This window comes from Macaca thibetana, chromosome 11 (genome assembly GCF_024542745.1).
Source record: "Macaca thibetana thibetana isolate TM-01 chromosome 11, ASM2454274v1, whole genome shotgun sequence".
In the NCBI taxonomy this organism is placed as follows: Eukaryota; Metazoa; Chordata; class Mammalia; order Primates; family Cercopithecidae; genus Macaca; species Macaca thibetana.
Window position 1 is genome coordinate 46,056,907 of NC_065588.1, and position 27,817 is coordinate 46,084,723.

A 27,817-nucleotide genomic window follows, 5' to 3' on the forward strand; every position below is an offset into this window, starting at 1 on the left:
GGAGAATGGCGTGAACCCGGGAGGCGGAGCTTGCAGTGAGCCGAGATCGCGCCACTGCACTCCAGCCTGGGCGACAGAGCGAGACTCCGTCTCAAAAAAAAAAAAAAAAAAATTTTTGTATTTTTAGTAGAGACGAGGTTTCACCATGTTACCATGTTGGCCAGGATGACCTTGATCTCTTGACCTCGTGATCCACCCAACTTGGCCTCCCAAAGTGGCATTACAGGCATGAGCCACCACGCCTGGCCTCTCTCTTATTTTTTAAGAGACGGGGTTGCCCAGGCTGGACTCAACCTCTGGAACTCAGAGGATCCTCCTGCCTCAGCCTCCCAAGCAGCTGGGACTACAGGCACATGCCACCACACCCGGCTATAACACCCAATGACCATCTATCTCTTTATCTTACCTTCTTTTTCTTCATGGTACTTCTTGCTACTTAACATTATATTATATACCTGTAAATTTGTTTACTGTTCTTCCCAACAGCAATGCAAATGCTATGAGACTGGTTTGTCTTTTTTGTTCCCTGTGGTATCACTAATGTCTAAAATACGGAGTAAACACTCAATAAATAGTTGTTGAATGAATAAATAAGTGATCATGCAAACATTTTAAAACTCTGCTTCCATCCTAGTGATGCTACATGAGAAGCAAGACTGAATAATGCCTACTTCCCAGAAAGCCCTATCAATCTGTTGTTGAATCCTAACATCTCCTCCAAATATCTCCCTAAAGTCCTCCACATCTCATTCCCAGGCCCACAAACCCTAACCCACCCCAGAGCAAGTATTAAAGAGAGAAAATGGAGCAGCACCCAGGGAGGAGACACATTTTTCCTCCAGTTAAGTACAGTCTAGAACCTCTGCAAATTAAAAGCTCCCTCTTCACTGAATCCACTCAGCTATAGTTATAGGTCACACTTTTTATTTTTATAACCAGCCAACCCATCAAATTATAGGCTCCAGCCACTGGTAGGCACGCCAAACACTGGGGCCAGCTTAGCCTAGAAGAGGCACTGCTCCTTCTGGCTTGTGAGGGGGTGCAGGAGTGAGGGCTGAGCACCAGTCAAACCTGAAAGGGCAGAAGGCACCATCACCCCACTGGGGACAGTCTAGCGATGAGCCTGGATCTCACTCAGGCCAACCTGCTGCCCATAAGGGAGACAGATTCCAGGATTCTCCACACAGCAAACAAGAGAACTCTTAACCTTATAAAGCACACCTAGAAGTTTCCCTACAATTAATTTCCAAACTCCTTACCAAGGCCAACAAGGTCCCACATGATCTGGGCCCTGCTCACCTTTCTTATACCTTCTCGGACTCTCCTCAGCATCCTTGTCTACCAGTCTGGCCTTCTTTCAGTTCCTCAAATGTGCGAAGTTCTTTTCCACCCAGGGCTTTGCAAAAGTTGTTCTCTTCCTAAAAAACCCATCCCCCAGATCTTTATATATGGCTATGATGATGGCTTGTGGTAAGTGGATCTGTAAGAATGAACCAAAGAAACTGCTAAGTCCATTACAACAGACCAGGCAAGAGCTGAGGATCAACTACAGTAGTGGTAGTATGGATAGAGAGAAGGTGAGAGGGACAGCAGCCCAGACTAACTCCAAGTGCTTGGCCTGGATGATTAGCTGGAAGAGTGCCATTCCCCCCAAAATACAATGTATAAGAAAACACTAGCAGGTATAAAGTGGCTCACAAACACTGGACACTGTTACTATGCAATGAAATATATTTATTGAGCATCTACTATGAACAAGGCATTGTTAATTAAAAAAATTATTTAGTACAAGACAAATTTTACCCTAAAGAAAGGCAAAAATGGGCTGGGCGTGGTGGCTCATGCCTGTAATCTCAAGCACTTTGGGAGGCTAGGGTGCGAGGATCACTTGAGCTCAGGAATTCAATGCTGCAGTGAGCTATGATCACACTACTGCACTCCAGCCTGGGCAATAAAGAAAGATCCTATCTCAAAAAATAATTTTTTTAAAAGGAAAGCAAGACAGATTTGGCAACGAAAAGAATTAGTTCAAAACTTGATGACTAGAAATGGAAGCTTCTACATTTGAAGACTTCTGCAGTTCAAGGGTAACACATGGGGGATCATTTTCTATCCCGTTTCACTTAAATCAAATTATTCTGATTCTCTAACCTATGAGGATTGAGCATTTATTTCTCATATATTTCAATCATTCAACTTTTAATAAGCAAACTCATGAATGGCCAGAGACCACTTACCAACTATTCTCTATTCCCTGTTGAAACCCTGGGCAGGAAAGTCCCTTTTCTAACAATCAAGAAATGTTCAGGCTAGGGACGATGGCTCATGTCTATAATGCCAGCACTTTGAGAAGCTGAGGAAGGCAGACATGGCTTGAGCCCAGGAGTTCAAGACCAGCTTGGGCAACACAGCAAGATCCCATCTCTACAAAAAAGTAAGAAGCACAACTGTAGTCCCAGCTACTAAGGAGGATGAAATGGAGGATGGCTTGAGCCTATGAGTTGGAGGCCACAGTGAGCCATGACCACACTACTGCACTTCAACCTGGGTGACAGAGCAAGCCCGTTTCAAAAAAATAAGAAATGTTCAGACAAAACTCAGTGTGTACTGGCCATCTGTCCTGATCCAAGCTCACATCTGTCTATAACTAAACTCCTCTATTCCAGCAGCAGGGCTCCTGGCTGCCCTTCATATAGCTGCTTCATTCCTCCTCCATAATCCCCTCCCATACGGCTCTGCCCTGCAACAATCTCCTCTTTCCTGATCTACAGTTGCTAAAGACCTGACTAAAGCCCCTGTCCTCCTTAAAGCACTGCCTAATTAGCACTCCTATACCACGCTGATCCTCCCTTAGCTCTCCAATCTTTCTGTGTTTATAGCTGTGTGGCACCCTATCACCTCATGATCTCACTTGGTCTTCACAAAACATGTGATTGGGCAAGACAAACAGTATTCCCACATTATAGATAAATAGCTGTGGCACATAGAGTCTCATAGACAACCTGAGGACATGCACTTGCTTTAATTCTCTTGTTCAAAATACAGTTTTAAGTACGTACATATTTTGTCTCTCCAACTTAGATAGCAAGCATTATCTTCTATTTCTTTGGTATACCCCAAAGCACTAGGCAAAGTGCTGTGTATACAGCAGGCACCTATGACATATTTACTTAATAAATCATGAAAGAAAAGAAAATGGAATGAACATTTAGAATAGACCCAAGACTTCCCAACCTAAAGCCTTCTTTGTTACACTCTTAACAACCTGTTCTTTGCCTTCCAAGAATATATCATAATTAAATATTTATTTAATATCTGTCTTTTCCTTTAAACTCTATGAGGGCAAAGGAATTCTTGATTTTTTCACCACTATATACCTAGTGATATCAGGAGCACATAGTAAAATTAAAATTAAAAATAAAAATCTTCTCGAATAGCAAATGTCCTAGCGGGATGGCTAAGATTCAAACCCAAATCTGGCTGACTCTAAAGCTCAAATCTTTCCACCACACCCCTTAGCAAAGGAGAACTTGTTTGGTAAACTTTCCCCTATATTCTGCCACAATCCACTCAATCCACTCCAAAGCAGTAATAACAGCAAAGGAGAATCAACCCTGCAAAAAGGAAACTATAGTTAAGAAAGTGGGGCTGGGCGCAGTGCCTCATGCCTATAATCCTAGCACTTTGGGAGGCCATGGCAGGAGTGCAAGACCAGCCTGTGCAACAGTGAGACCCTGTCTGAACAACAGCAACAAAAAAACTGGGCTTTGGCATCAGGCTGCTTGGATTCAAATCCCAACTTTGCCACCTACTAGTGTGTGATCCTAGGTGAGTTATTTAACCTACCTGGACCTCAGTTTCCTCTTCTATAAAATGGAGATTAACAACAACTACTTCACAGAGTTGTGATGATTAAATGAGATAATGTGTGTAAAGTGTTTTGCATGGTGCTTGGTATACCATCATCACACATAAATGTTAGCTATTAAAATTATTAGCTATCCTTATTCCTAGGAGGCAAGAATCTAGAGAAAATGATTGTCATGGTGGTCATAGCTGCTGAACTGACTTGACTTTGAGAAGCTGAGATGCAGCACAGCCTAGAGCTCAGGTTTATTCTCTTTGCTGACTTCAAGGGCTATGGCTCTGCCAAGGCTGGAGATACAGCTTTCACTGGCCTGAAAATGAAAGAGGCTAAAAATATATAGCCTGCCTGTGTCTGGGGGACCAGGATCATGCCTACATTAAAGAATTCAAAATATAGCTTCAGGGCAAAAGAGCATCTCTTAGGATTCTTTTTACTCTGGAAATAGTGCCAAGCTCAGCACAGGGCACAGGGCAGTGGCCAGTTGCTGACCCTACTGGTGCCCTTTCTCTCTCTCGCATTTTTCTTTTGGCTTAGTGCAAAAAGTAAGAGAGGAGCTTTTTTTTTTTTTTTCCCATTAAAAGTTGGGTCTGGCCAGGTGCGGTGGCTCATGCCTATAATCTCAGCACTTTGGTAGGCCAAGGCGGGTGGATCACTTGAGGTCAGTAGTTTGAGACCAGCCTGGCAACATGGCGAACCCCATCTCTACTAAAAATACAAAAATTAGCTGGGCGTGGTGGTGCACGTCTGTAGTCCTAGCTACTCAGAAGGCTGAGGCTGGAGAATTGCTTGAACCTGAGAGGCAGAGGTTGCAGTGAACCCAAGATCGTACCACTACACTCCAGCCTGGCTGACAGAGCAAGACTCCATCTCAAAAAAAAAAAAAAAAAAGTTGGGTCTGGCTGGGCACAGTGGTTCATGCCTGTAATCTCAACACTTTCGGAGGCCAAGGCAGGCCGATTGCTTGAGCCCATGAGTTCAAGAACAGCCTGGGCAACATAGCGAGACCCTGTCTATTCAAAAAATACAAAAATTAGCCAGGCATGGTGGTGCACGCCTATAGTCCCAGCTACTTGGGAGGACTGATTGAGCCTGGGAAGTTGAGACTGTGATCACACTACTACACACTGAGCTGTCTCCAAAAAAAAACTTCAGTCCACCCCCTCCCCACCCCATTTTTATTCCTTTTCCCTTAAAGGAGGAATACACAAGTAGATAATGTAAAAGAAAAAACTCCAACCAACTCAAAGCTTACAGAATAAAAAATTAGTCACTATTCAGCCTCCAAACCCACTCAATCATCTCCATAGTTCACCAGTTCATAGGTTGGTCTTTATTTTTCTAGGCCTTTTTTCTATGTATTTATATACAACCACATGTGGTTTTTATAAAGCACTATATATACAGTCTTCTAATTGCCTTTTTATATTATATTTACACACACATATATATCTTGGAGATTCTCATTTGCCACAACCATTTATTGAGTGCCTACCCTGTGCCAGGTGTTTGGCTGTACAGTGATAAGCAAACATAATGTCCCCACCCTCATGAGTCAACAATCTGGGAGATGGATAATGAACAAGTAATCAAATAATTGTAAAATGGAAAAAGAATGAATAGGATGCTAACTAAGACAAAGAATAGTAAGTGGGGAAGATTTGAGAGGTGGCATTTTTAAAAACTGAGAGCTAAAGTATAAACTAGAATGAGTCATTTTAATATCCAGGCAAAGGGTATCCCAGGAGAGGAAACAGCTTGTGCAAAGATCCTGAGATAGAAAAGCGTTTGTCCTGAATGGAAGAGGGCTAATGTGGAACTTCATAAACAAGAGGGCAATAAGGTTAAAAAGGTCAGCAGGTGTCAAATGATGCAGTCCTAAGGGTCCGTGTCAGGAGTTTGCATTTTTCCTTTTAGTATAATAGAAAGGGAAGCCATTAAAGGTTTTTAGGTCAGTGAATGATGCTATTTAATTTATATTTTAAATTTGGATGCTTTGTGGAGAATGGATGGGAAGATGGAGATAGGGATAAGAGAGGAAAATGGAAAGCCAGTTGGTTGGCTGCAATATAAGTAAGAGCTGATCTTGGCTTAGACCAGGGCAGTGGCAGTAGAGAGAAAAGGGACAGGCAGATTACATATACATACAGAGATAAACAGTTTTTTTTCTTTTTCACTTTTTTTGAGATAGTCTCACTCTGTCACCCAGGCTGGAGTACAGTGGCGCCATCTCGGCTCATTGCAGCCTCTACCTCCCAGGTTCAAGTGGTTCTCATGCCTCAGCCTCCCCAGTAGCTGGGACTACAAGCATGTGCCACTACACCCAGGTAATTTTTTAGCAGAAACAGAGTTTTGTCACGTTGGCCAGGCTGGTCTTGAACTCCTGGGTTCAAGTGATCCACCCGCCTCAGCCTCCCAATCTTGTTTTGTTTTGTTTGAGACGGAGTTTCACTCTTGTTGCCCAGGCTGGAATGCAATGGCACAATCTCGGCTCACTGCAACCTCTGCCTCCTGGGTTCAAGCAATTTTCCTGCCTCAGCTTCCAGAGTAGCTGAGATTACAGGCATGCACCACACCTGGCTAATTTTGTGTTTTTAGTAGAGGTGGGGTTTCTCCATGTTAGTCAGGCTGGTCTCAAACTCCCGACCTCAGATGATCCGCCCACCTCCGCCTCCCCAAGTGCTGGGATTACAGGCGTGAGCCACCTACAATCTTATTTTTTTTAAAGACAGGGTCTCATTCAGAGGCCCAGACCAGAGTGCAGTGGCACAATCATGGTTCACTGCAACCTCAAACTCTTGGGCTCAGGCAATCCTCAGGGATTAGACTACAGGAACATGCCACCACACCCAGCTAGTTTTTATTTTTTGTAGAGATAGGGTCTCACTATGTTGCCCAGGCTAGTCTCGAACTCCTGGCCTCAAGTGATCCTCCAGCCTCAGCCTCCAAAGTGCTGGAATTATAAGCATGAGCCACCGTACCCAGCCTATTTTTGGAGATGAAATCAGCAAGACTTACTCATAAAGTGGGTATGGAGAAAGGGAAAGAAAAAATTAAAAATAACTCCCAGGATTTGCCCTGAGTAGGTGAATGGGAGAGCAGTAAATTTAAGCAAGAAATGGACAATCAGGCTCTTCCCCATTCCTTTTTTTACGTTAAACAATGTAGCCCTGAGTATTCCTTACATGCACCTTCCGTCACGTGTAAACTGTTCTGCAGAATGGTTTCCTAAAAGTGAGGTGGGGGAGTTAGAGAACATGCGCATTTTAAATGGATAGACCCTGTAAGATGCCTCCTAAAATGTCTGTACCGAATTACTCTGCCATTAATATTGACCACGGACATTGTTGGTCTTCAAAATTTCACCAGATAATTAGTATATCAGGCCGAGCGCGGTGGCTCACGCCTGCAATCCCAGCACTTTGGGAAGCCAAAGCAGGTGGATCACCAGGTCAGGAGTTCCACGACTAGCCTGGCCAAGATGGTGAAACCCCGTCTCTACTAAAAACTACAAAAAAGGCCGGGCACGGTGGCTCAAGCCTGTAATCCCAGCACTTTGGGAGGCCGAGATGGGCGGATCACAAGGTCAGGAGATCGAGACCATCCTGGCTAACACGGTGAAACCCTGTCTCTACTAAAAAATACAAAAAAACTAGCCAGGCGAGGTGGCGGGCGCCTGTAGTCCCAGCTACTCGGGAGGCTGAGGCAGGAGAATGGTGTGAACCCGGGAGGCAGAGCTTGCAGTGAGCTGAGATCCGGACACTGCACTCCAGCCCGGGCGACAGACCGAGACTCCGTCTCAAAAAAAAAAAAAAAAACTACAAAAAATTAGCCAGCTGCAGTGGCAGGCACCTGTAATCCCAGCTACTCGAGAGGCTGAGGCAGGAGAATTGCTTGAACCCAGGCAGTAGAAGTTGCAGTGAGCCGAGACTGCGCCATTGCACTCCAGCCTGGGCAACAAGAGTGAAACTCGGTCTCAAAAAAAAAAAAAGTATAGCCTCTAAATTTTCATCTCCTTGATTTCCAGTGAAGTTAAAAAAAATTTTCTATTCTTTAACTTTTAATTATATAACTAATACATAAATGAATTATCCTTGCCAAAAAAAAAAAGTAAACATTATAGCTAGGCATGGTAGTACACTCCTGTAGTACCAGCTACTCCAAAGGCTGAGGTGGGAGGGCCCAAGGGTTTGAGTCCAGCTTGGGGAACAAAACAAAACACTGTCTCTAAAAAATATACAAATAAAAATTTCAGATGTAAACATTATAGATAAAGCTAAATTCCTTTTGAATCTGTTCTTCCTATCATGGTTCCTCCCCTACCCCCAAATCCCAGAGGTAACTAACTAGTGTTATCGGTTTTATCTGTACCCTTACAGATTTTTTTATGAATTTAAAATCTATATATAGAAAATAAATGATTAAGCATATTTTAGAAGTTGTTTTTCCAACAGTTCTTTTAGCGTGAATAAAAAAATATAACCAAAAATATTTTCCTTAAGGCCTAAGTGACAATTAAGCTGAGACCATCCCCGCTTAGTTAACCCCTCTGAGTGCTAGCTTCATATTGCCTGTAAAAAAACACTGCAGTGAAATACTGCCTCACAGAGTTGTTGTTAAGTTAAATGAGATAACACATGTTAAAGTACGCAGCATACATTTAACAAATGTTAACTGTCTTTCCTTAATCTCTACAAGTTAAATCCAGGCATTTGGTGAGGACCAGACACTGAGCCATTCCTGAAGAGATGAGATGAGGGACTCTACCCAGAAAAAAGAGTGTTGTTTTAAAAAAGATTTTTTTTCATAAGTCCCCCAAAAGATGTAAATTTTCCTACAAAGATTCTGTTATGAAATATCCGAGCAGTCAAAAAAGGTACAGGTCATTTTTTTTTTTTTTTTTTTTTGTAAGGTAGAAGAGAGGATTTAAGCATTGCTAGAGAAATAAATGTTCCATCCTTCTCCCAGGCACACGCTGGGAAGCCCACTACCCAGATATTCCCCAAGGACCTCAGGCCTGCAGGAAAGAGTTGCTGCTTTAGGCAGGTAGTACCTCCAAACACAGGATATTACCTAACCTTTGGCCGTTACTGCAAGAGGCCACTGGGTTTCTGGGATTTGTCCAAGTATAGTTGTCTCTTGGTATCCAAAGGGGATTGGTTCCAGGACCTCTCTAGAATAACAAAATCCCCAGATGCTCAAGTCTCTGATATAAAATTGTATAGTAATTGCATATAACCTACACACATCCTGCTGTATACTTTAAATCACCTCTAAACTATTTATAATACCCAATACAATTAAGTGCTATGTAAATACAGTTGTCCCTCAGTATACGCGGGGAATTGGTTCCAGGACCCGACCAAATGGCTCCAAGCCTGGTCCTGGAACCAAAATCTGAGCATACTCAAATTCCACAGGCCCCATAGAACCCATTTGTATGCAAAAGTCTGCCCTCCTTATAAAGTTTTCAATTCTTACCACTCAATTCTCATTTGACTGAAAAATCTGTGTATAAGCACACCCACATAATTCAAGGCCTTGTTGTTTAAGGCTCACCTACAGTTGTTATACTCTTTTGTTTACAGAATAATTACAAGAAAAAAAGGCTACATGATCAGTACATGCACAATTTTTTCAAATATCTTCTATCTGAAGTTGGTTGAATCCACAGATACAGAACCCACAGATAAGGAGGGCCAGCTGTACATCCTGTTATCTCCACCTGGATTTTCCCAAAGGTTGAGGGCTAGGGCCCTAGTTCAAAGGGGTAGACCCCACCACAAAGGATCCTTAATCAAAGTTAAATCAAACTGTCCAAGGGCCTGAATATCTCCCTTTGAATGGGAATCACCCAAGTTTCAATAAGCTCTCTTTGTTGGAACCACCAAGAGCGGCATTATTTTATCTGAACCAATAACCAGGGCTCCTTCTTACCAAAGATCAAGAGTACTAACTGTATCAAGGAGTTCCCGCAGTAGAGTTTCCTCATCCAGCTATCACTTCCCATTCCTCCAGGCTGGAAGCCAGGGCTTCCTTAGCAAATCCAAAAATGGGCTTTAAAACTCCCAAAGTACTACATGTGTTCATATATACATGGGAGGGGGAGGGGGAAATAGGGACCACAGGTTTAACTGGATTTCCAAAGGAATCTGTTACCCAAAAGATTCAGAACTACTGTTGAGAGATGTCTCAAACATATTCCCAACTTATAAAAACTTTTACTCTGGCCTGAGTAACTGACCAGGGGGTGAGTGTAGTATGTACACCCCAAACTGCCCCTTGATGAGTTTTACGGTAGAGCCCACAGTACAGAGGAATCAGGTATTAAACTGACAGGCAGAGGCAATAAAAAGAGGTCCACCTCTTTCCTAAAGGTGTGCCAGGAAATCGGAAAACCAAGAAAGCGCGACATACCATGGCTCTGTCTTTCCTTTTACTGCTCTTGAAGCTTCATCCTCAATTGGCACACAGGACAAAAGAGGTACAGATAAGTGGAAGGCAAATCTCAGCAGGGATGCCAACCACATTTTGGGCAGGATCCTTCTTCATTGTGTGGGACTGACCCAAACACAGAGAGATGGTTAACAGCCTTGGCCCTCAGGTAGAAAGCCTAGCACTCCCAGTCAGTATGATAATCAAAACATCCTCAAGTGCTTCCAAAAACTCCCTCCTGGGACAATACCTCCCTCAGTTGAAAGCTACTTTAACTTATGGAATTCTGAGAGGAGATAAAGTGGGTAAAGTATATACAATAAATATTTTTAGCACCTTTATAGGTTACAAAGTATGTTCACTATGTTGTCTCCTGTAAGCATCCTCAAAAATCCGTAGGATAGGTATTATCCTCACACATGTCATAAACGATGAAATTGACTCAGAAAAGTTACAGGATTTGCCTAAGGTGCAGCTAAAAAAAAAAGACTATAAAGCTGGATCAGAACCTAAGTCTTCTGATTCCAAAACCAATGGTCTACTGCTTCCTTCCAGAACAAAATTTTTTTTAAGGTTTCATGGGAAACACTAGGGGGATCTATTGACTGGCTTCCCAGCTTCTGTGCAAAAACAAGAGCAGAAACTGCTCTAAGCTGTAGGTAGTTCTTAAAACCAAATATCCATCTCCTAAAGTACCCAACGACCAGGCAACTTTCTTAGGCATCGAACAATTAAAAGAGGACTATGATATTCTCCATTCTGAATTTGAGTAGAAATGAGCAAACAGGGGAGAAAGAAAGTACATATCTTCCCTGTTATTGTGTATAAGGGACCCAGAGGTAAGATCACCAGCCCCAACTCCAGCTTTGGCCGTAACTCTGGGTGAGGGTGGGAAGGTGGTAAAAGAGATGGGGGTGGGGTATGAGGATAAGAATTAAACCATCACTAATATACAAGAGCCTAAACTTGTCCTCTACTGGCAAAATCTGCCATGTAAATAATTCTGCTAGCCCCTCGTGGTTCTGGACATTATTGAGAACATCTTTGAAGGACCTCAAAATACTTTATAAACTAAGAAGAGTATGCGTAATAGTAAAGCTGAAGGAGGGGAGATACTGCACCCCACCCAAAAACAAAAAACAAAACAAACACCCTATCCATGCCCTCCCCTACCCAACACACAAACCCCAACCCACAACTTTGTTGTGAGGTGATGGAAGACAGAAAGGGTAAGAGAACCTGGAAAGAGGAAGATTCTAAAAGAGGAAAAGAGAGGGGGAGAAGAAAGTGGGAGGCAAAGACAACAAGAGTATCTCCAGGACACAGAGGGAGCTTGACACTTCTACACCTTTCTTGGGGGACTGACTCACTCTCCATGTGGAACGAAAACAAGATACAAAGACATAACTTTGCCCAGAGAGGCAAAAGAGAGAGACTGGAAATGGAATGCAGGAATTCCAGCTGCCCAGCTCAGTTCTATTCTGGAATCCACTTCACTTCTTCATGAATGACAGCCTTAAATCCCTGAAGTTCTCACCTGCTGCTATTCAGAAGTACCCAGCGAGAAGGAGGAGAGGGGGAGCCTGTGTGCTGACAGGACCCTCCCCTACTCTATCTTCAAAGTAAAAGGTCCTCCCCGTTCTTTAAAGTCATTTCCGAACCGCGATGAACCCCCAGCCTTTCCCTGGCACTGCTATTGCTCGGCTCAGACATGGGAGAAATGTTTCCCCAGAATGGAAGTGAATGGTCTGGCAGACCAGATGACACGCTGACTTCAGGCAGCCAGCACTGCTGTCCCATGGGCTTACTACAGTCACTTCTGGGGCACATACTTTGATGCTGACCACAGAACCAGGACCCTGGCTCTGCCCAGCCTCCCCAAGCAACCTCAGGGGCAGAGGAGGATCTGTGGTCTCATTTCCTCCCCACTTTGGCTTCTTTTTTCACTTCACTGAAGATTAGTTATTTCCACCAAGACCAGTTCCTGTTCTCACCAGCTGTAGCAGTTGTTTCCCCACAGACAGAATTATGAAGCACTGGTGTGGCTGCCACCTGGACTGTCCCAGCTGCAGAACACAGACCCAGTGAGTCCTGAGAAAGGGCTTTTTTATCCTAAAGTAGCAGGAAGAAAATAAGGGGCAGGAAGCAATTCTAAGAACTCCACAGTGGAGACACTGGTGTCCATTTTATTATTTTAACTTTACATAATAGTTACAATGGTTTCATATGTGAAAAATATTTTATAATGAAAAAGCATAGGAAATGTATGCATTTATTACATTGACATATGTATATAATAAATCTCCAACAGAGAGCAAAGAGCGCAAATAAAAGATGGCCAAAACACTTGCAATGAACTGTTCAAAGAACTGCAAAGTAAAACAAGATACCATGTCTAATTAATCAAACTGGCAAAGGCTTTAAAAACATTAATCCACTCAGTAATGGTTGGCTTACAGAGAAAGGTAGACACACATATACTAAGAGTGGAAAAGGTAACTGATAAAACTTTTTCAGAAGATATGTCTCAAAGGCCTTTAAAAACCATATACCCTTTGGCCCAATAATTCCACTTCTAGCAATTTATCCTAAAGAAATAATCAGAGATGGACACATATATTTATGCACAGGATGTTCAACACAGCATTATTTGTAACAGCAAAAAAAAAAAAAAAAAAAAAAAAAGATTTTAAAAGGGTAAGATAGGCTGGACACAGAGGCTCATGCCTATAATCTCAAAACTTTGGGAGGCCGAGGCTGGTGGATCGCATGAGGTCAGGAGTTCAAGATCAGCCTGGCCAACATGGCAAAACCCTGTCTCTACTAAAAATACAAAAAATAGCCAGGTGTGGTGGCACGTACCTGTAATCCCAATTACTCAGGAAGTTCAGGCAGAACTGCTTGAACCCAGGAGGCAGAGGTTGCAGTAAGCCAAGATTGCACCACTACACTCCAACCTGGGTGACAGAGCAAGACTCCATCTCAAAAAAAGAAAAAAAAAAAGCAACATAAGGCAGTGATAAAATATTACAGAGTACTATGCAGTAATGAAATCATGATACTGGGCCGGGCACAGTGGCTCATGCCTGTAATCCCAGCACTTTGGGAGGCCAAAGTGGGTAGATCTAAGGTCAGGAGTTTGAGACCAGCCTGGCCAACATGGTGAAACCCCATCTCTACTAAAAATACAAAAAAATTACCCAGGCATGGTGGTGGGCATCTGTAATCCCAGCTACTTGGGAAGCTGAAGCAGGAGAATTGCTTGAACCCAGGAGGCGGAGGTTGCAGTGAGCCGAGATCGGGTCATTGCACTCCAGCCTGAGCAACAGAGTGAGACTCCATCTCAAAAAAAAACAAACAAACAAACAAAAAAACATGATACTGAAGAATATGTAAGCAAATGAGAAAATGCTTAAAATAGTCAATGAAAAAATCAGTTTACAAAACAATATACACAGTATGGTCCCAATTGTTAAAAAATATATATACATGTACATCAAAGTATTAGTAGTAGATGGTGAGATTACAGGTTTTATTGTCTTCTTTATACTTTTCAGTAAGTTCCAATTTTACCTATTAAACATGTATTATTTTCATAATCAGGAGAAAAGAAGCTATTCTCAATCCTCTTCCATCCTTTTAAAAACACTTTCATACATTATTCCCTCTTTTAAAAACTATTTGGAAATAAAAACCATTATATCCTACAATCTAGCAAGTTTTGAGTTTCTATCCCAAGGAAAACTCTAAATATTGAAAACACTTTGTATGCCAAGATGTTCATCACAGCATTGTTTATGATGGCAAACAGAAGCAAAAAACCTAAATGTCTAAGAAAAGGTGTATAGGTAAGCAAACAAAGGTACATTCACTTGATGGACCATCATACAAGCATTTAAATGTTTACAGGCCAGGCTTGGTGGCTCTTGCCTGTAATCCCAGCACTTTGGGAGGCCGAGGTGGGCAGATCACCTGAGGTCAGGAGTTTGAGACCAGCCTGGCCAACATGGTGAAACCCCGTCTCTACTAAAAATACAAAAATTAGCCAGTCGTGGTGGCAGGTGCCTGGAATCCCACCTACTTGGGAGGCTGAGGCAGAAGAATCGCTTGAACCCAGGAGGCAGAGGTTGCTGTAAGCAGAGATAGTACCACTGCACTCCAGCCTGGGTGACAGAGTAAGACTATCTCAAAAACAAAACACGTACAATTACTAACCTGGGAAAACTAATGAAATAACAAAAGCAAAAAACAAACAAACAAACAAACAGGATAAAAAACATATATACCGGCAGGGCATGGTGGCTCATGCCTAAAATCCCAATACTTTGGGTGACTGAGGTGGGAGAATCACTTAAGTCTAGGAGTTTGAAACCAATGTGGGCAACAAAGCAAGACTCCATCTCTACAAAAAATGAAAAAATTAGCCAGGCATGGTGGTGCATGCCTGTGGTCCAGCTACTCAGGAGGCTGAGGCAGGAGGCTTGCTCGAGTCTGGGAGTTCAAAGCTGCAGTGAGGCGCAGTGAGCCGTGATCATGTCACTACACTCCACCATGGGTGACAGAGCGAGACTCTGTCTTAAATAAATAAATCAAGTATCAAAACATTGTATAAAACTCTATGCAGAGAAAAAAATATAAAGGTTTTAAAGCACATCAGCTGCATTTGGTAAATGAACTAAGAAAATATTTGCATTTGGTAAAGAAACTAGAGAAAATATGGATGTTTTTCTTTAACCTAAATCTTTAGTCTTTTCTTCTTTCTGAATTGTCACATACTTTCTTTAGAGAATAAGTATTACTTTAAGAGGAAAAAAACAAAAAATGCTGAATCTCCCTCTGGGCAATGAAAACATTCCCAAATGACAGAGTCCACTCTATCAGTCCCTTCCCAACATGCAGGCTTCCCCCAGACTAAAGCAGGGTCATATCAGGAGGTCAAAGGAACAAGACTCCTCTCTGTGGCCTAGGGTCTTCTCTGTGGGGTCTCTGAACAAGAAGAAGGTTCCTCTGACCAGCTGCTGTCAAAGGCCCTTTCCCCGCCCCCGCCCAAGTTCTATTCCAGCCTGAACTAATTCACCACAATCCTGAGGGCTGGGAAAAAAATTTCCACCATGGCGATTTGGAACCTGATATTTAGTCCGTTTTTCCCAGCCCCTTTCTGTGTCAAAGGAGGCCCCTCAAAGCCTCTTAGACAACTAGCACCCAGGCCAACTTAGCTCCCACATCAATGCTACATTTACAGAAAAACCCCCAAGTTGTCAGTCATCACCAGGGAAATGTGAGAGGAGGAACTGCAGCAGGGATAGCCCCTGTCACACAACCCTACCCTCATGCCCTGAAAGCCTCCTCCTGAGGGATATGCAGGGCTTTTTCTGGCATCAGAACTTTGAGACTCCATTTCAAATCTGTACTAAATCAACAAAGAGAAAAATCAGAGTACAATCACAACAAAGACAGATAGCTATCCTTTCAAAGACCTTAGAGCCCTCTGCCTCCTTTCTCTAGGGAAAATCCAGTACTGGCCAGAATACTAGCTTCTGAGCAACTGAGTTTGGGTAGTAATCTAGTTTGGACCAAAACACAGACTTGGACTGTATCAGACCAGAGATTGGCTCTCATTCTGGTATTCATAAAGATGAACTCCATTAATTGCCCCAACCCCAAACTTCTCAATACCCAACAGAATGGGAAGTGCTGCTCAGATAGGGGGTAAGGAAGGATGCCAAGAAGCAGTGTAACACAGCAGCTTCACAACCTTTTTCACATCGAGGCACACCTAGAAAATAATACTGTTTGTACAGTACATGGGGTAGAAGCTGATCCCATCCAGAGGGAACTGACTGGGAACTTTAGCTGCCCCTAGGAATAAGGGGAATCAGTATCCCAGCACACCTGTGACCCATCCGCAACACACCAGTAGGGAAGCCCTGAATTAAGGCACTGGAATGTCCTCATCAAATCTTCTCATAGCCGTCATCTCAAGCTCTTCAACTTGGGCTGACAGATCATATGTCTGGAACAGAAAGCTGGGAGCCTGTGGTCTTGACTCAGCACTGATACAACTTCCCCAGCGGAGGATACTCTTCAGGGGGTTTTCCACAGACACACTGGGGCTGAGGAAGCCCTCCAGCTTACAGCAGCAGCCATATTCTGAGACTGGATATACACAACAGGGTAATTGGTTTTATCAGATTTTTAAACTTTAAAACCCCTTTTTAGGAACACAAGTGATCTCAGATCTGAGTCACTGCTGAGAGGTACAAACTTAAAAGCTACCATTTACTAAGCATATAGTAGATGCCAGACTCTGCTAAGTATTTGACTTCCAATTTCATTAAATCCACACAACAACCTCATGTGGCAAATGCTATTATTATCCCCATGTATAAGAGGAGACTGGGACTCAGATTAAGTAGCTTGCTTGAGGTCAAACACTCTTCTAACCGAAGACTATGGATGAAACAGTATTTGAATCCACTCTGATTTGAAAGTCCGTATGCTTAACCAGGACACCACTATGTCACCTCAACAAACCTCCCAAATAGCTTTTTAAAAAAACCAAACCAGTTATAATGAAGCTGACAATCCGGGAAAGAAAAAGGTGATAAAGGAACAACTTATCTGACTGTTTCAAGCCAACAACAAAAATAAGCTAATCTGGCCAGGCACCGTGGCTCATGCCTGTAATCCCAGCACTTTGGGAGGCCAAGGCGGGTGGATCGCCTGAGGTCAGGAGTTTGAGACCAGCCTGGCCAACATAGCAAAACCCCATCTCTACTAAAAATACAAAAATTAGCCAGGCATAGTGGCACGCGCCTGTAATCTCAGCTACTGGGGAGGCTGAAGCAGAATTGCTTGAACCTGGGAGGCGGAGTTTGCAGTGAGCTGAGATCGTGCTGCTGCACTCCAGCCTGGGTGACAGAGTCAGACTCCATCTCAAAAAAAAAAAAAAAAAGCTAATCTATATTGAGTACTTACTGAGTACTTACTACATTGAGCACCTTATATACAGGGGCTCACCTAATTCTCACAATCTCACCAGAACAAGATTACCTCCACTTTACAGATGAAGAAAAAGTCTAGGCTCAGAGAAGTTAAGATACTTGCTAAGCCAGAGTCCTTGCTTTTTCAACTACACTATGCTTCTCCTGACTGTTCAGGAAATACATTTGAGCCTGTACCTGGGTCAAACATCTAACTCACAGTCAGTACTATTCCCAAAGCATGGTAGAAAAGGTACCTTTCAGAACAGTGGACACAGGGACACTTAAGGGCCCCCAGAGAAGAACTCAAATCCCCAAGAAGGGATAATTTCCCTGTATTGGAAAACTGAAGTGAAATCTCATCTCCTGAGACAACTAACTAGCTCTGGCCTGCCCTGTTCCAACCCTTCATCAGCAGCAGCTCAGGCACACAAAAACAAGACCAAAATAAAAGGCACGAGAAAACAAATCAAAATTTTATACAGAAAAGCAGGCAGGCAAGTGGGTGGTCCAGTCCCCCTTTTGACCTGGGTTCTCCTGGTGCTCTGGTTAACTAGGACACCACGTGCATTTTGTGAATATTAAGCCATTCGTTTGCTAACTAAACAAATTGGTCAACCAAGGGCCAATGAGAACATGATGGATTCTGGTTCTGAGCTCTCACAAAAAATGGCTTGGCAGCGCCTACCTAAGGCAGCCTTCCACCCAATCCACCTCACCCCATCCCTTTCTCCCCAATTTCTATAGCTAACTTGTGTCAGCTTGCTGGGGGTTTTCACACCCCCACTGGAGTGCAGATCCCCTCCCACTCTTTTCCCCAACAGTTGGGCTCTTGTTCTCAAGGCCACTAAGTCCGTCTCTTCCTCAGCCTGTGAGATGGTCACAGCACATTGGTAATCACTGACTCACCCGATCCCCCTGAGGAGGCTGGGGGAAATGCAGAGGGCCACAGGATGTATGGCCCACATCCCTTTGGCCCTTTGCAGAGCTGGCAGGCAGAGAGGTGCCAGCGACACCACTTCCCCTTGGAACACTGTAGACCCTCTTTGAGCCAGCTCTGGTACCAGTGGGCTGATGTCAGGCTCTCTACCCTCGAAGAGGCCAAGATCTCTAGACAGCTCCACTGTTGCCAATAGATCTAATCTCCTTATTCCAAGGCAGATGAAATCCAATAAGGCTGCTAAGTCCACAACTTATCCCTCCTCACGGGCAGAGGCAAAGGCAAAGTCGGCCCTTCAGGCCATACCAACAATAACGCCAGAATTATTACTGCTTCTCAGATAACTATTTGGGGAACTGAGAACTATTTCCCCAAGTTTCTCAAAGATTAACCCGGTTTACCAATGTTTTCGCTCTGCAAAACTTCATTTTCAGCGGCAACATTTTCTCTGGCTTCTTCCCAGTGATACCAGCTCAGAACCTCTCGCTTCATAGAGCCACTGACATCAATGTCCAATTCCCATACCAAAGAAGAATCCCAAAGTCAGCTCTAAAAATCCATTTACACAGACCGTTTGAAATCTACAGAAAGACTAAAAAGCACAGGCTAAACAACACAAACCAGTCACGGTGGCTTAACATGAAAAGGGGGGGAGGAGGCGGGATGGTTTGTGTATTGTTTCACTTGGAAAAATACCCCAGTGAAATGGTTTATCCACATGTTCAGCCTTTTAGGCAAATCCACTATAACTTAGCAGGATGCCTGCAGGCCGTTCTGAAAATAAGCAGAATGGCACACTCCTTATTCCACCCCTTCAGGAGCTGCCAGTCCCTTCCCTATCCCCCTCTCTCCCCAAACATCTGGTCTGGGCTGGGAGCGGGACCCACTCCCTGGGAAGCCTCCATGTTCGCAGGAGAGGCGGTGTCCTCACTCAGGGAAGCCTGCTAAGAACCCGGCCGCGCTTCTGAATTCCCCCCACCGTGAGAGGCTCCTGGCTGAGAATGCTAGGGACAGGGAGCCTGGCGAGGAAGCAGGGAGACTGCAGAAGGGCAGCAGAAGGGGGAGGAAGGAGGGAGAAGCCTGGTTCCCAGGACGGTCCCGAGCTGGGGACTTCTCCTAAGCGTCCAGCGGTGGAGGCGTCGGTCCCGAGATCCCCCACGGGACTGTCCGGGCCGGCCAGCAGCTGCTCAGAGGTTCGTGGGAAGAAACTGGAGGCTGAGATCCGTCCGGGACCCCGACTGAAAGGGTGGGCGGGACGGGGGCTCAGGACAAAGTCCCAGCTCGGGCGTCGGGACCTGAGGGGCGGTAGGCGGGGGAAGGGGCTGGGCTCAGCTCTCACCAGCACCAGGGCGAACCTTTCCTCCAGCTCACAGGGCTCAGGCATCGGCATCTTGCCGGGCGGCAGCAGCAAAGGGACAGAGGGCGGCTCTCCCGGGCCCCCCTCGGCGCTCTCCAGGTTGCCCATCGCTGCGGGGCCCCCTCAGGGGCCTCGGCCCCCCACCTCCACGCCCCGGAGCTTTCGGCTCTGCGGCTCCGACCAGGCTCCTCCTTCAGCGCCGGCTCCCCTAGTCCCGACTCCTCGGCCCCGTCGGGGTCGCCGGTGGTTCCCTGGAGTCCCTCAGGAGGCGGCGCGCGGCGAGGGCGAAGGCAGCGTAGCGGACAGCCGCACCGAAGCGAGGGGGACGGAGGCAGCCGGCTCTTGCTCACACCCGCCGCCTCGCCGCGCTCGGCTAGCCGCCCGGGCGCTGCCCCTCCCCGCCCCCCGCGCTCTTTCCCTTCCCCCCCAGCCAACGTCGCTTCCTCCCACCCACTCCCGGCCGGGACTCGGGCTTCCCCCGCGAGCGCCGACTGCAGCCAGCCCGCCGCGCGCCCCATTCATGCAGGCCCCGCCTCCCTCCCAGAGGCCTCCCAGGCGACCCGGCCCGACCCGCCTGCGCCCGATTGACGGCCGCTTCTGCCAATCACAGGTCCTCCCGCCCTTGACGGCCTCGTGCAGGGCGCCGAGCGCTCCCTGGCGGCCTCAGCCGGGATCGAATCACCGCGGTTCCCAGAGGTTCCCAGAGGCGCTGGCCTGGACACCCCGGGAATGGGCCGTACCTTTTCACAAGGAACTCATGATGTATACAAGTAAGTAAAATATTATACAAGGCATGGCGTACAAAACTACAAGAGAAGTAGAAACAAGCAGGATACTCAGAAGAGGGAGAGAGACAGTATCCGTTAAGAGTCGGGGTGAGGGGCCGGGCGCGGTGGCTCAAGCCTGTAATCCCAGCACTTTGGGAGGCCGAGACGGGCGGATCACGAGGTCAGGAGATCGAGACCATCCTGGCTAACACGGTGACCCCGTCTCTACTTAAAAAATACAAAAAACTAGCCAGGCGAGGTGGCGGCGCCTGTAGTCCCAGCTACTCGGGAGGCTGAGGCAGAAGAGTGGCGTAAACCCGGGAGGCGGAGCTTGCAGTGAGCTGAGATCTGGCCACGGCACTCCAGCCTTGGCTACAGAGCGAGACTCCGTCTCAAAAAAAAAAAAAAAAAAAAAAAAAAAAAAAAGAGTCGGGGTGAGGGAGATCATGGTTGGACCAGGCATTGAGGGATGAGGAAGCCCTTGCCCGACAGAGGCAAGGGAAAAGACATTTAGGAGGAGAGGAGCTTAACCATGGTCACAGGCTCATCTGGCTGCGTGTGAAAATGGAGAGGCGGGAGAAGAACGCTGTTCTGGGCTCAGTCGGCGGGTGGGTCGTTGATGATGCGGTGGACATTTGTTGTCTAGCCGCCATCTTCTTCCAGTGATAGCATCCCCTTTTCTTTTAGGAAACCACCTCTCCCCTCTTCTCAGTCTAAATGGAGCTGAACTTTATCCCCGGTTCCGAAGGGCCCCAAGACCCAGGCCCAGTCAGTTACAACATTTTCCTCCTCTACTCTTAGACACTGTTTTAGGGATTGTCACTTGACCCAAACCCAGACAATATGATATATCCAAGGCTTTCTCTGTAACAATCAGGAAAGAGGCACTCACTCTCTCTCCGTTTAGGCTGCAAAATTGTTAGAATGTAAACCTGCAGCCGCTGGTGGTCTCTTATCATCACCTGTAACACATCAAGCCTGCTTGAGAATGAAGCCAATGCAGAGGAAAGGCTACGAGACAGAAGAAAATTCTAATGACATGCCAAAAACCTGGATCTAACCATGCCTGAAGTTATCACCTAGATTTTTCATTGATTTATTCAACAAACATTTATTTGAAAAAGCTTATTCTATGCCAGATACTATTCTGGGCATTGAAGATACATCTGCAAACAGCATATACATTGTGTCTTCTTAGAATTCACAATCTGTGTAGAAGGAAAGATAGACAATAAACTAGATGAGTAAAATGTATAGATGTTAGTGATCAGTGGTATTAAAAATAAAACTGAAAGGGGATAGAGATGGAAGAGGCATTAAGATTTTAAATAGAGTTGCTTACTTGGGAGGCTGAGGCAGGAGGGTCAATTGAACCTAGGAGGTTGAGGCTGTAGTGAGCCATGTTCATGCCACTCCACTCTAGCCTGGGTGACAGGGTGACTCTGTCTCAATAAATAAGTAAATAAAGCTGCTGCTTGTCACAGGCATGATGGCTTCCAGGTTAGTTTTCAGAGCTGGAGTGCCAGCCACATAGGCCTGAGGGCTTACAGTCCCAATGGGATGGTTGCAGCATGCTTCATGGCATCTGGAGGTGGTGTTCCTACTGATGACGAGCAGATGACTGGGCTGGAGAGGAAGGTCATGATAGCCATGTATGAGACTGGACCCATACAATATACTACCCCAAAAGGCAGCTTCAGGCACCAGGGAAGACCCTAACAGCTCCCTCCATCACCAAGAGAATAGCGAGCTGCATCTGTGAAGAGGACAACAGTGCTGTCAACTGGTTCTGGCTGCACAAAGGCGAGACCCAGCGATGCTCTAAGTGTGAACCCATTACAAGCTGATGCCCCACCAGTTGGCCCAGTGAGCCCTGGCAGTAATTGCTCAAAAATGTGCTGTAAAGTATCTTCTCTCCAATAAAGACTAGCCATTGCATTGGCTCCTTCTTCCCCTCCCTCATAATAAATTTTTTAAATAGGATGATCAAGGAAGGACTCACTAATAAGATAGCATTTGGGTAAAGATCTGAAGAATGTAAGGAAATAAGCTATATGACTATCTAGCGAAGAATTATCCAGACAAAGGGAATGGCAAGTGCATACTATGCCTGATGTATTAGAAGAACAGCAAAGATGCCAGTGTAGCTGGAGTGCAATGAGCAAGGAAAAGAGTAGTGAAAGATGAAGTCAGAAAGGTAACCAGAAGCCATGTTGTGTAGGATATTGTAGGTTATTGTGTGAGGACTTTGGTTTTCTCTAAGTAGGATAGGTAGCCATTGGAGGATTTTGAGCAGAGGAGTGATATGATCTAACATGTTTTCTAACAGGGATCACTCTGGCTCTTGCACTGAAAACAAACCAACTGAAGTATGCACAGGGAGACTAGTTAGCAAGCTAATCCAATCATTTGGGTGAGAGATAGTTTGCACCAGGGTGGTAGCTGTACCAGTGGAAAGAAATGGTCAGATTCCTTATAGACTTTAAAGTAAAGCTGATGGAATTTCTTGATAGTTTGAATGTGGAGGGTGAATGAAAGATAACTGCAAAGTATTTGACTTGAGCAACAAAGACGGTGGAGTTTTCACTAATTGAAATGGGGAAAATGAGGCCGGGCGCGGTGGCTCAAGCCTGTAATCCCAGCACTTTGGGAGGCCGAGACAGGCGGATCACGAGGTCAGGAGATCGAGACCATCCTGGCTAACACGGTGAAACCCCGTCTCTACTAAAAAATACAAAAAACTAGCCGGGCGAGGTGGCGGGCGCCTGTAGTCCCAGCTACTCGGGAGGCTGAGGCAGGAGAATGGCGTGAACCCGGGAGGCGGAGCTTGCAGTGAGCTGAGATCCGGCCACTGCACTCCAGCCTGGGCGGCAGAGCAAGACTCCGTCTCAAAAAAAAAAAAAAAAAAAAAAAAAAAGAAATGGGGAAAATGATAGGAGGCGTAGGTTTGATGAGGGGAATTGGAAAGGGAAGGTCAGGAACAAGTTTGGGCCATGTTGAGTTTGATTTGCCTTTCGAACATCCAAGTAAAGATAACCACTAAGCAATTGGATATATATGAGTTTGCTTTTCAGACTCATCTATGTCTTATTGCAATTGCACCCCACTGGGACTGCAAGCCCTCAAAGCCTACATGGCCAGCGTTCCAGCTCTGCAAAGTAACCTTGAAGCCATCATGCCTGCGACAAGCAGCAGCTCTACTTATTAATTAATTTCTGCAATTTGGCAATGTAAATTTGGAAATCATCATCATATAGATGCTATTAAAGCTAGTAAATTCTTTTTCTAACTCACTCTGCATTGGGTTCCTGTTGTTTACAACCAAGAGGTAGAAACTAGAGGTAGAAATGGTCTTTCCAAACCATTGAAACCCTTTTCTGTGAAGCTCAGCCTCTTCTAATCAGTGAAAAAAATTAATCAGTTCACATCTTATCCCCTTTCTTCCTCTCTATTTCTTAGCCTAAATACGTGCTTTCCCAACTGCTATAGCAGACTCGTCTAAGCAGAGGTGTTATACCAAGACTGTAGACTTCCACTAGACAAAAATTGAGAATTCAAGAAGGGAATAATTCATCAGTCATTTATCATGGATGCACAAGGAACATATAGCAAAAAGAAGAAACTTGATAGGACAGCGAATAGCAGTGTATTCACCTTTGTGTGGTCTCTTGATCCCTAGCCTTTTAATTCTGTTTTTGCTTACCTCAAGCATAACCACCAGATTTATATACTCTAGGGTCTTTGGGGGTCTGCTAGATTACTGCTTTCGTTGTTAACTCCCTGTTCACCCACCTTCAAATGCTTACTTTCTATAGGATAAAACTAAAACTCCTTACTCTGATATTCGAGGGTCTGTATTATCTCCAAACTCTAATGTATTCTAATCAAATCAGCCCTTTGCTTCAGCTGGAAAGGTCCATCTCCAAACATTAGTTGCTCATTCTTATGTCTAGCTTTGCTCTTTGTGGTAGACAGAATAATGGCTCCCAAAGTATCCATATCCTAATCCCCAGAACCTGTGCATATGTTATCTTATGTGGCAAAAGGGACTTTGCAAATGTGATTAAGTTACAGATCTAGAGATAAGAGGATTATCCAGATGATCTCAATGTGATCACAAGAGTCTGTATAAGAGGAAAGGCCAAAATGAGGGAGGGGGATGTGATGACAGAAGTAGGGGTCAGGGTGAGGTGGGGCCATGAGCCAAGGAATGCAGTAGCTTCTAGAAACTGAAAAAAGTCAAGGAAACAGATTCTCCTTTCTATTCTCTATAAGGAACATGACCCTGTCAACACTTTAATTTGAGCCCTGTTAGACCTAATTTCAGACTTCTGATCTCTAGAACTATAAAATCGTAAATCTGTGTTGTTCTTAGCCACCATTTGTGATAATTTGTTAGAGAAGCAACAGAAAACTAACACATTCTTGCTGCGTCCCTGATCTGGATTTCTTCTTCCTTCTACTCCATCTATCCAAATCCTACCCAGGCTTAATACAATCGTTAGGTTTATTGGGTGCTTATGTACAAAACATCTGACTAGATACCAGTAGATAAAGAATGAATGCAAGATAAAAAGATGAACAAGAGACCTGCTGCCAACTTCAAAAGAGCTCCAAGTCTGCAGCAGGGGAGGCAAGGTAGAGAGAAGGAGTATGGACCCAGTTTGAAGGAACCACATAAGATCATTGGTATTATATTGGTGGGTGCCAAGTTTCAAATCCCATCCTGGAGTTTTCCCAAATTCAAATGATCATGACTCTTGTTTCCTCTACTTTTCATTTAGAACTTATAGATATGCAACTCTTGGTTCCTTTACTTCCTTGTTGTTTAAATTTTTTTTTTTTTTTTTTTTTGACAGAGTCTCACTCCGTTGCCCAGGCTGGAGTACAGTGGTGCAATCTTGGCTCACTGCAGCCTCCACCTCTGGGTTCAAGTGATTCTCCATCCTCAGCCCCCCGAGTAGCTGGGATTACAGGTGTGTACCACCACATCCAGCTAATTTTTGTATTTTTAGTAGAGACTGGGTTTCACCAATGTTGGCCAGGCTGGTCTCCAACTCCTGGTGATCCACCTGTGTAGGCCTCCCGAAGCTGTTTAATTTTTTGTATATGTCTTGTCTGGTCTGTGGAGCTTATTTGTTTATTTAAACATATATATACATATATATATCCAGTACCTCTTTTGTTTCAGGTACTAAGGAAGATCCATCTATGAATAGGTGTCTTTCTTCCCTGTGCTTACAACCTAGTAGGAATCTAAAAGCCTCTCAAACTAATGTTTACAAAACAGTATGATAAGTATTGTCATAGAGGGACATGCAAAGTGCTACTGAGAGAACTGGGGAGTGGATAACACTTGAGCCAGTGCTTACGGGCAAATAGATGTGCCAAATGGAAAAGAGAGAACACTGTGATGAGAAGGTGATGGAAAGAAGGATGATCAGGAAGGAGAAAAGGCATTCCAGAAGCGGGAACGATACAGGTGAAAATGGATTGTTTGAGCAATAGTAAGAAATTCAGTGAAGCTGAAGAGTAGGGTGTGTAGCAGGAAGAGAGGAGATAAATCTAGAAAGACAGGTCAGATCAAGTTCAGAAAGAGCCCTATGCTAAGGTAAGAAGTTTGTCCTTTTTTTTTTTTTTTTTTTTTGAGACAGGGTCTTGCTCTGTCACCCAGGCTGGAGTGCAGTGGCGTAATCTCTGCTCACTGCAACCTCAACCTCCTAGCTGAAGTGATCCTCCCACCTCAGCTTTCCTAGTACCTGTGACTACAGGTGTGTGCCATTATGCCCAGCTAATTTTTGTATTTTTTTGTAGAGATGGGGTTTCACCATATTGCTCAGGCTGGTCTCAAGCTCCTGGGCTCAAATGATCCTCCTGCCTCAGCCTCCCAAAGTGTTGGGATTATAGGCACAAGCTACCATGCCCGGTTGAGTTTGTCCTTTATTATGTAGATAGTAGCGTGTCCTAGACAGTTTTTAAGTAAGATCTATGGAAAAATTTCTTTAGGAGCACTTGAAAATATAGGGTCGGCCGGGCGCGGTGGCTCAAGCCTGTAATCCCAGCACTTTGGGAGGCCGAGGCGGGTGGATCACGAGGTCAGGAGATCGAGACTATCCTGGCTAACATGGTGAAACCCCGTCTCTACTAAAAATACAAAAAACTAGCCGGGTGTGGTGGCGGGCGCCTGTAGTCTCAGCTACTTGGGAGGCTGAGGCGGGAGAATGGCGTGAACCCGGGAGGCGGAGCTTGCAGTGAGCCGTGAGAGATCACGCCACTGCACTCCAGCCTGGGAGACACAGCGAGACTCCGTCTCAAAAAAAAAAAAAAAAAAAAAAAAAGAAAATATAGAGGGTCTACAGAAATGACATAGAGAAGATAGAAGCCTGAACCAAATCAGAGCAGGGGGATGAACCGAAGTAAAGCTGGGGAAGGAGATATACCTGAGATACAATCAACCAGACTTCATTGCTTATTACATAATAATACTGACTGGTGGGGCTGGGTATGGTGGCTCACGCCTATAATCCCAGCACTTTGAGAGGCAGAGGCAGGCAGATTGCTTAAGGCCAGGAGTTCGAGACCAGCCTGGCCAAAATGCTGAAACTCTGTCTTTACTAAAAATAAAAAAAATTAGCCAGGTGTGGTGGCGCACACCTGTAATCCCAGCTACTTGGGAGGCTGTGGCAGGAGACTCACTTGAACCCAAGAGGGGAAGGTTGCAGTGAGCTGGGATTGTGCCATTGCACTCCAGCCTGCACAACAGAGTGAGACTCGGTCTCAAGAAACAAAAACAAAAACAAAAAAAAAAAATTTGACCCAGCAATCCCATTACTGAGTATATACCCAAAGGATTATAAGTCATTCTACTATAAAGATACAGGCACACGTATGTTTATTGTGTGCACACTGATCATTTGCAATAGCAAAGACTTGGAACCAACCCAAATGCCCATCAGTGATAGCCTGTATAAAGAAAATGTGGCACATATACACCATGGAATACTATGCAGCCATAAAGATGAGTTCATGTCCTTCCCAGGGACATGGATGAAGCTGAAAACCATCATTCTCAGCAAACTAATACAAGAACAGAAAACCAAACACCGCATGTTCTCACTCGTAAGTGGGAGTTGAACAATGAGAACACTTGGACACAGGGAGGAGAACATCACACACCGGGACCTGTCTGGGGGTGGGGGGTTAGGGGAGGGATAGCATTAGGAGAAACACCCAATGTAGATGATGGATTGATGGGTGCAGCAAACCACCATGGTACGTATATACCTATGTGACAAACCTGTACGTTCTGCACATGTACCCCGGAACTTAAAGTATAATTAAAAAAAAAAAGTGACTGGTATTACTATAGTGTTTTACAATTTTCAACATTTTTTCACATCCATTATCTAATTAGATCTTTACAACACTATACAATGGAGATATTGTCATTATCCTTATCTTATAGATGAG

The 27,817-nt window shown here is 44.8% G+C and overlaps 1 protein-coding gene across 8 annotated transcripts in view; it reads right to left on the reverse strand.

The window, feature by feature from the left end:
- Positions 1-27,817, reverse strand: part of FMNL3 (formin like 3) — a 95,789-nt gene that overhangs the window by 49,122 nt on the left and 18,850 nt on the right. For 6 of the 8 annotated variants that reach the window (XR_007717688.1, XM_050748334.1, XM_050748339.1 and 3 more), the window contains exon 1: positions 19,563-19,971. The exons of 1 other annotated variant lie outside the window; for it this stretch is intronic. Coding sequence is in view for 6 of the 7 variants with exons in the window: in XM_050748334.1 (XP_050604291.1) it covers positions 19,563-19,688 (126 nt within the window). In the remaining variant the exon portion in view is untranslated. Of the gene's footprint in view, positions 1-18,624; positions 19,490-19,562; positions 19,972-27,817 lie in introns of those variants that run through there. One more of the 8 variants, XM_050748337.1, reaches the window with a different exon arrangement.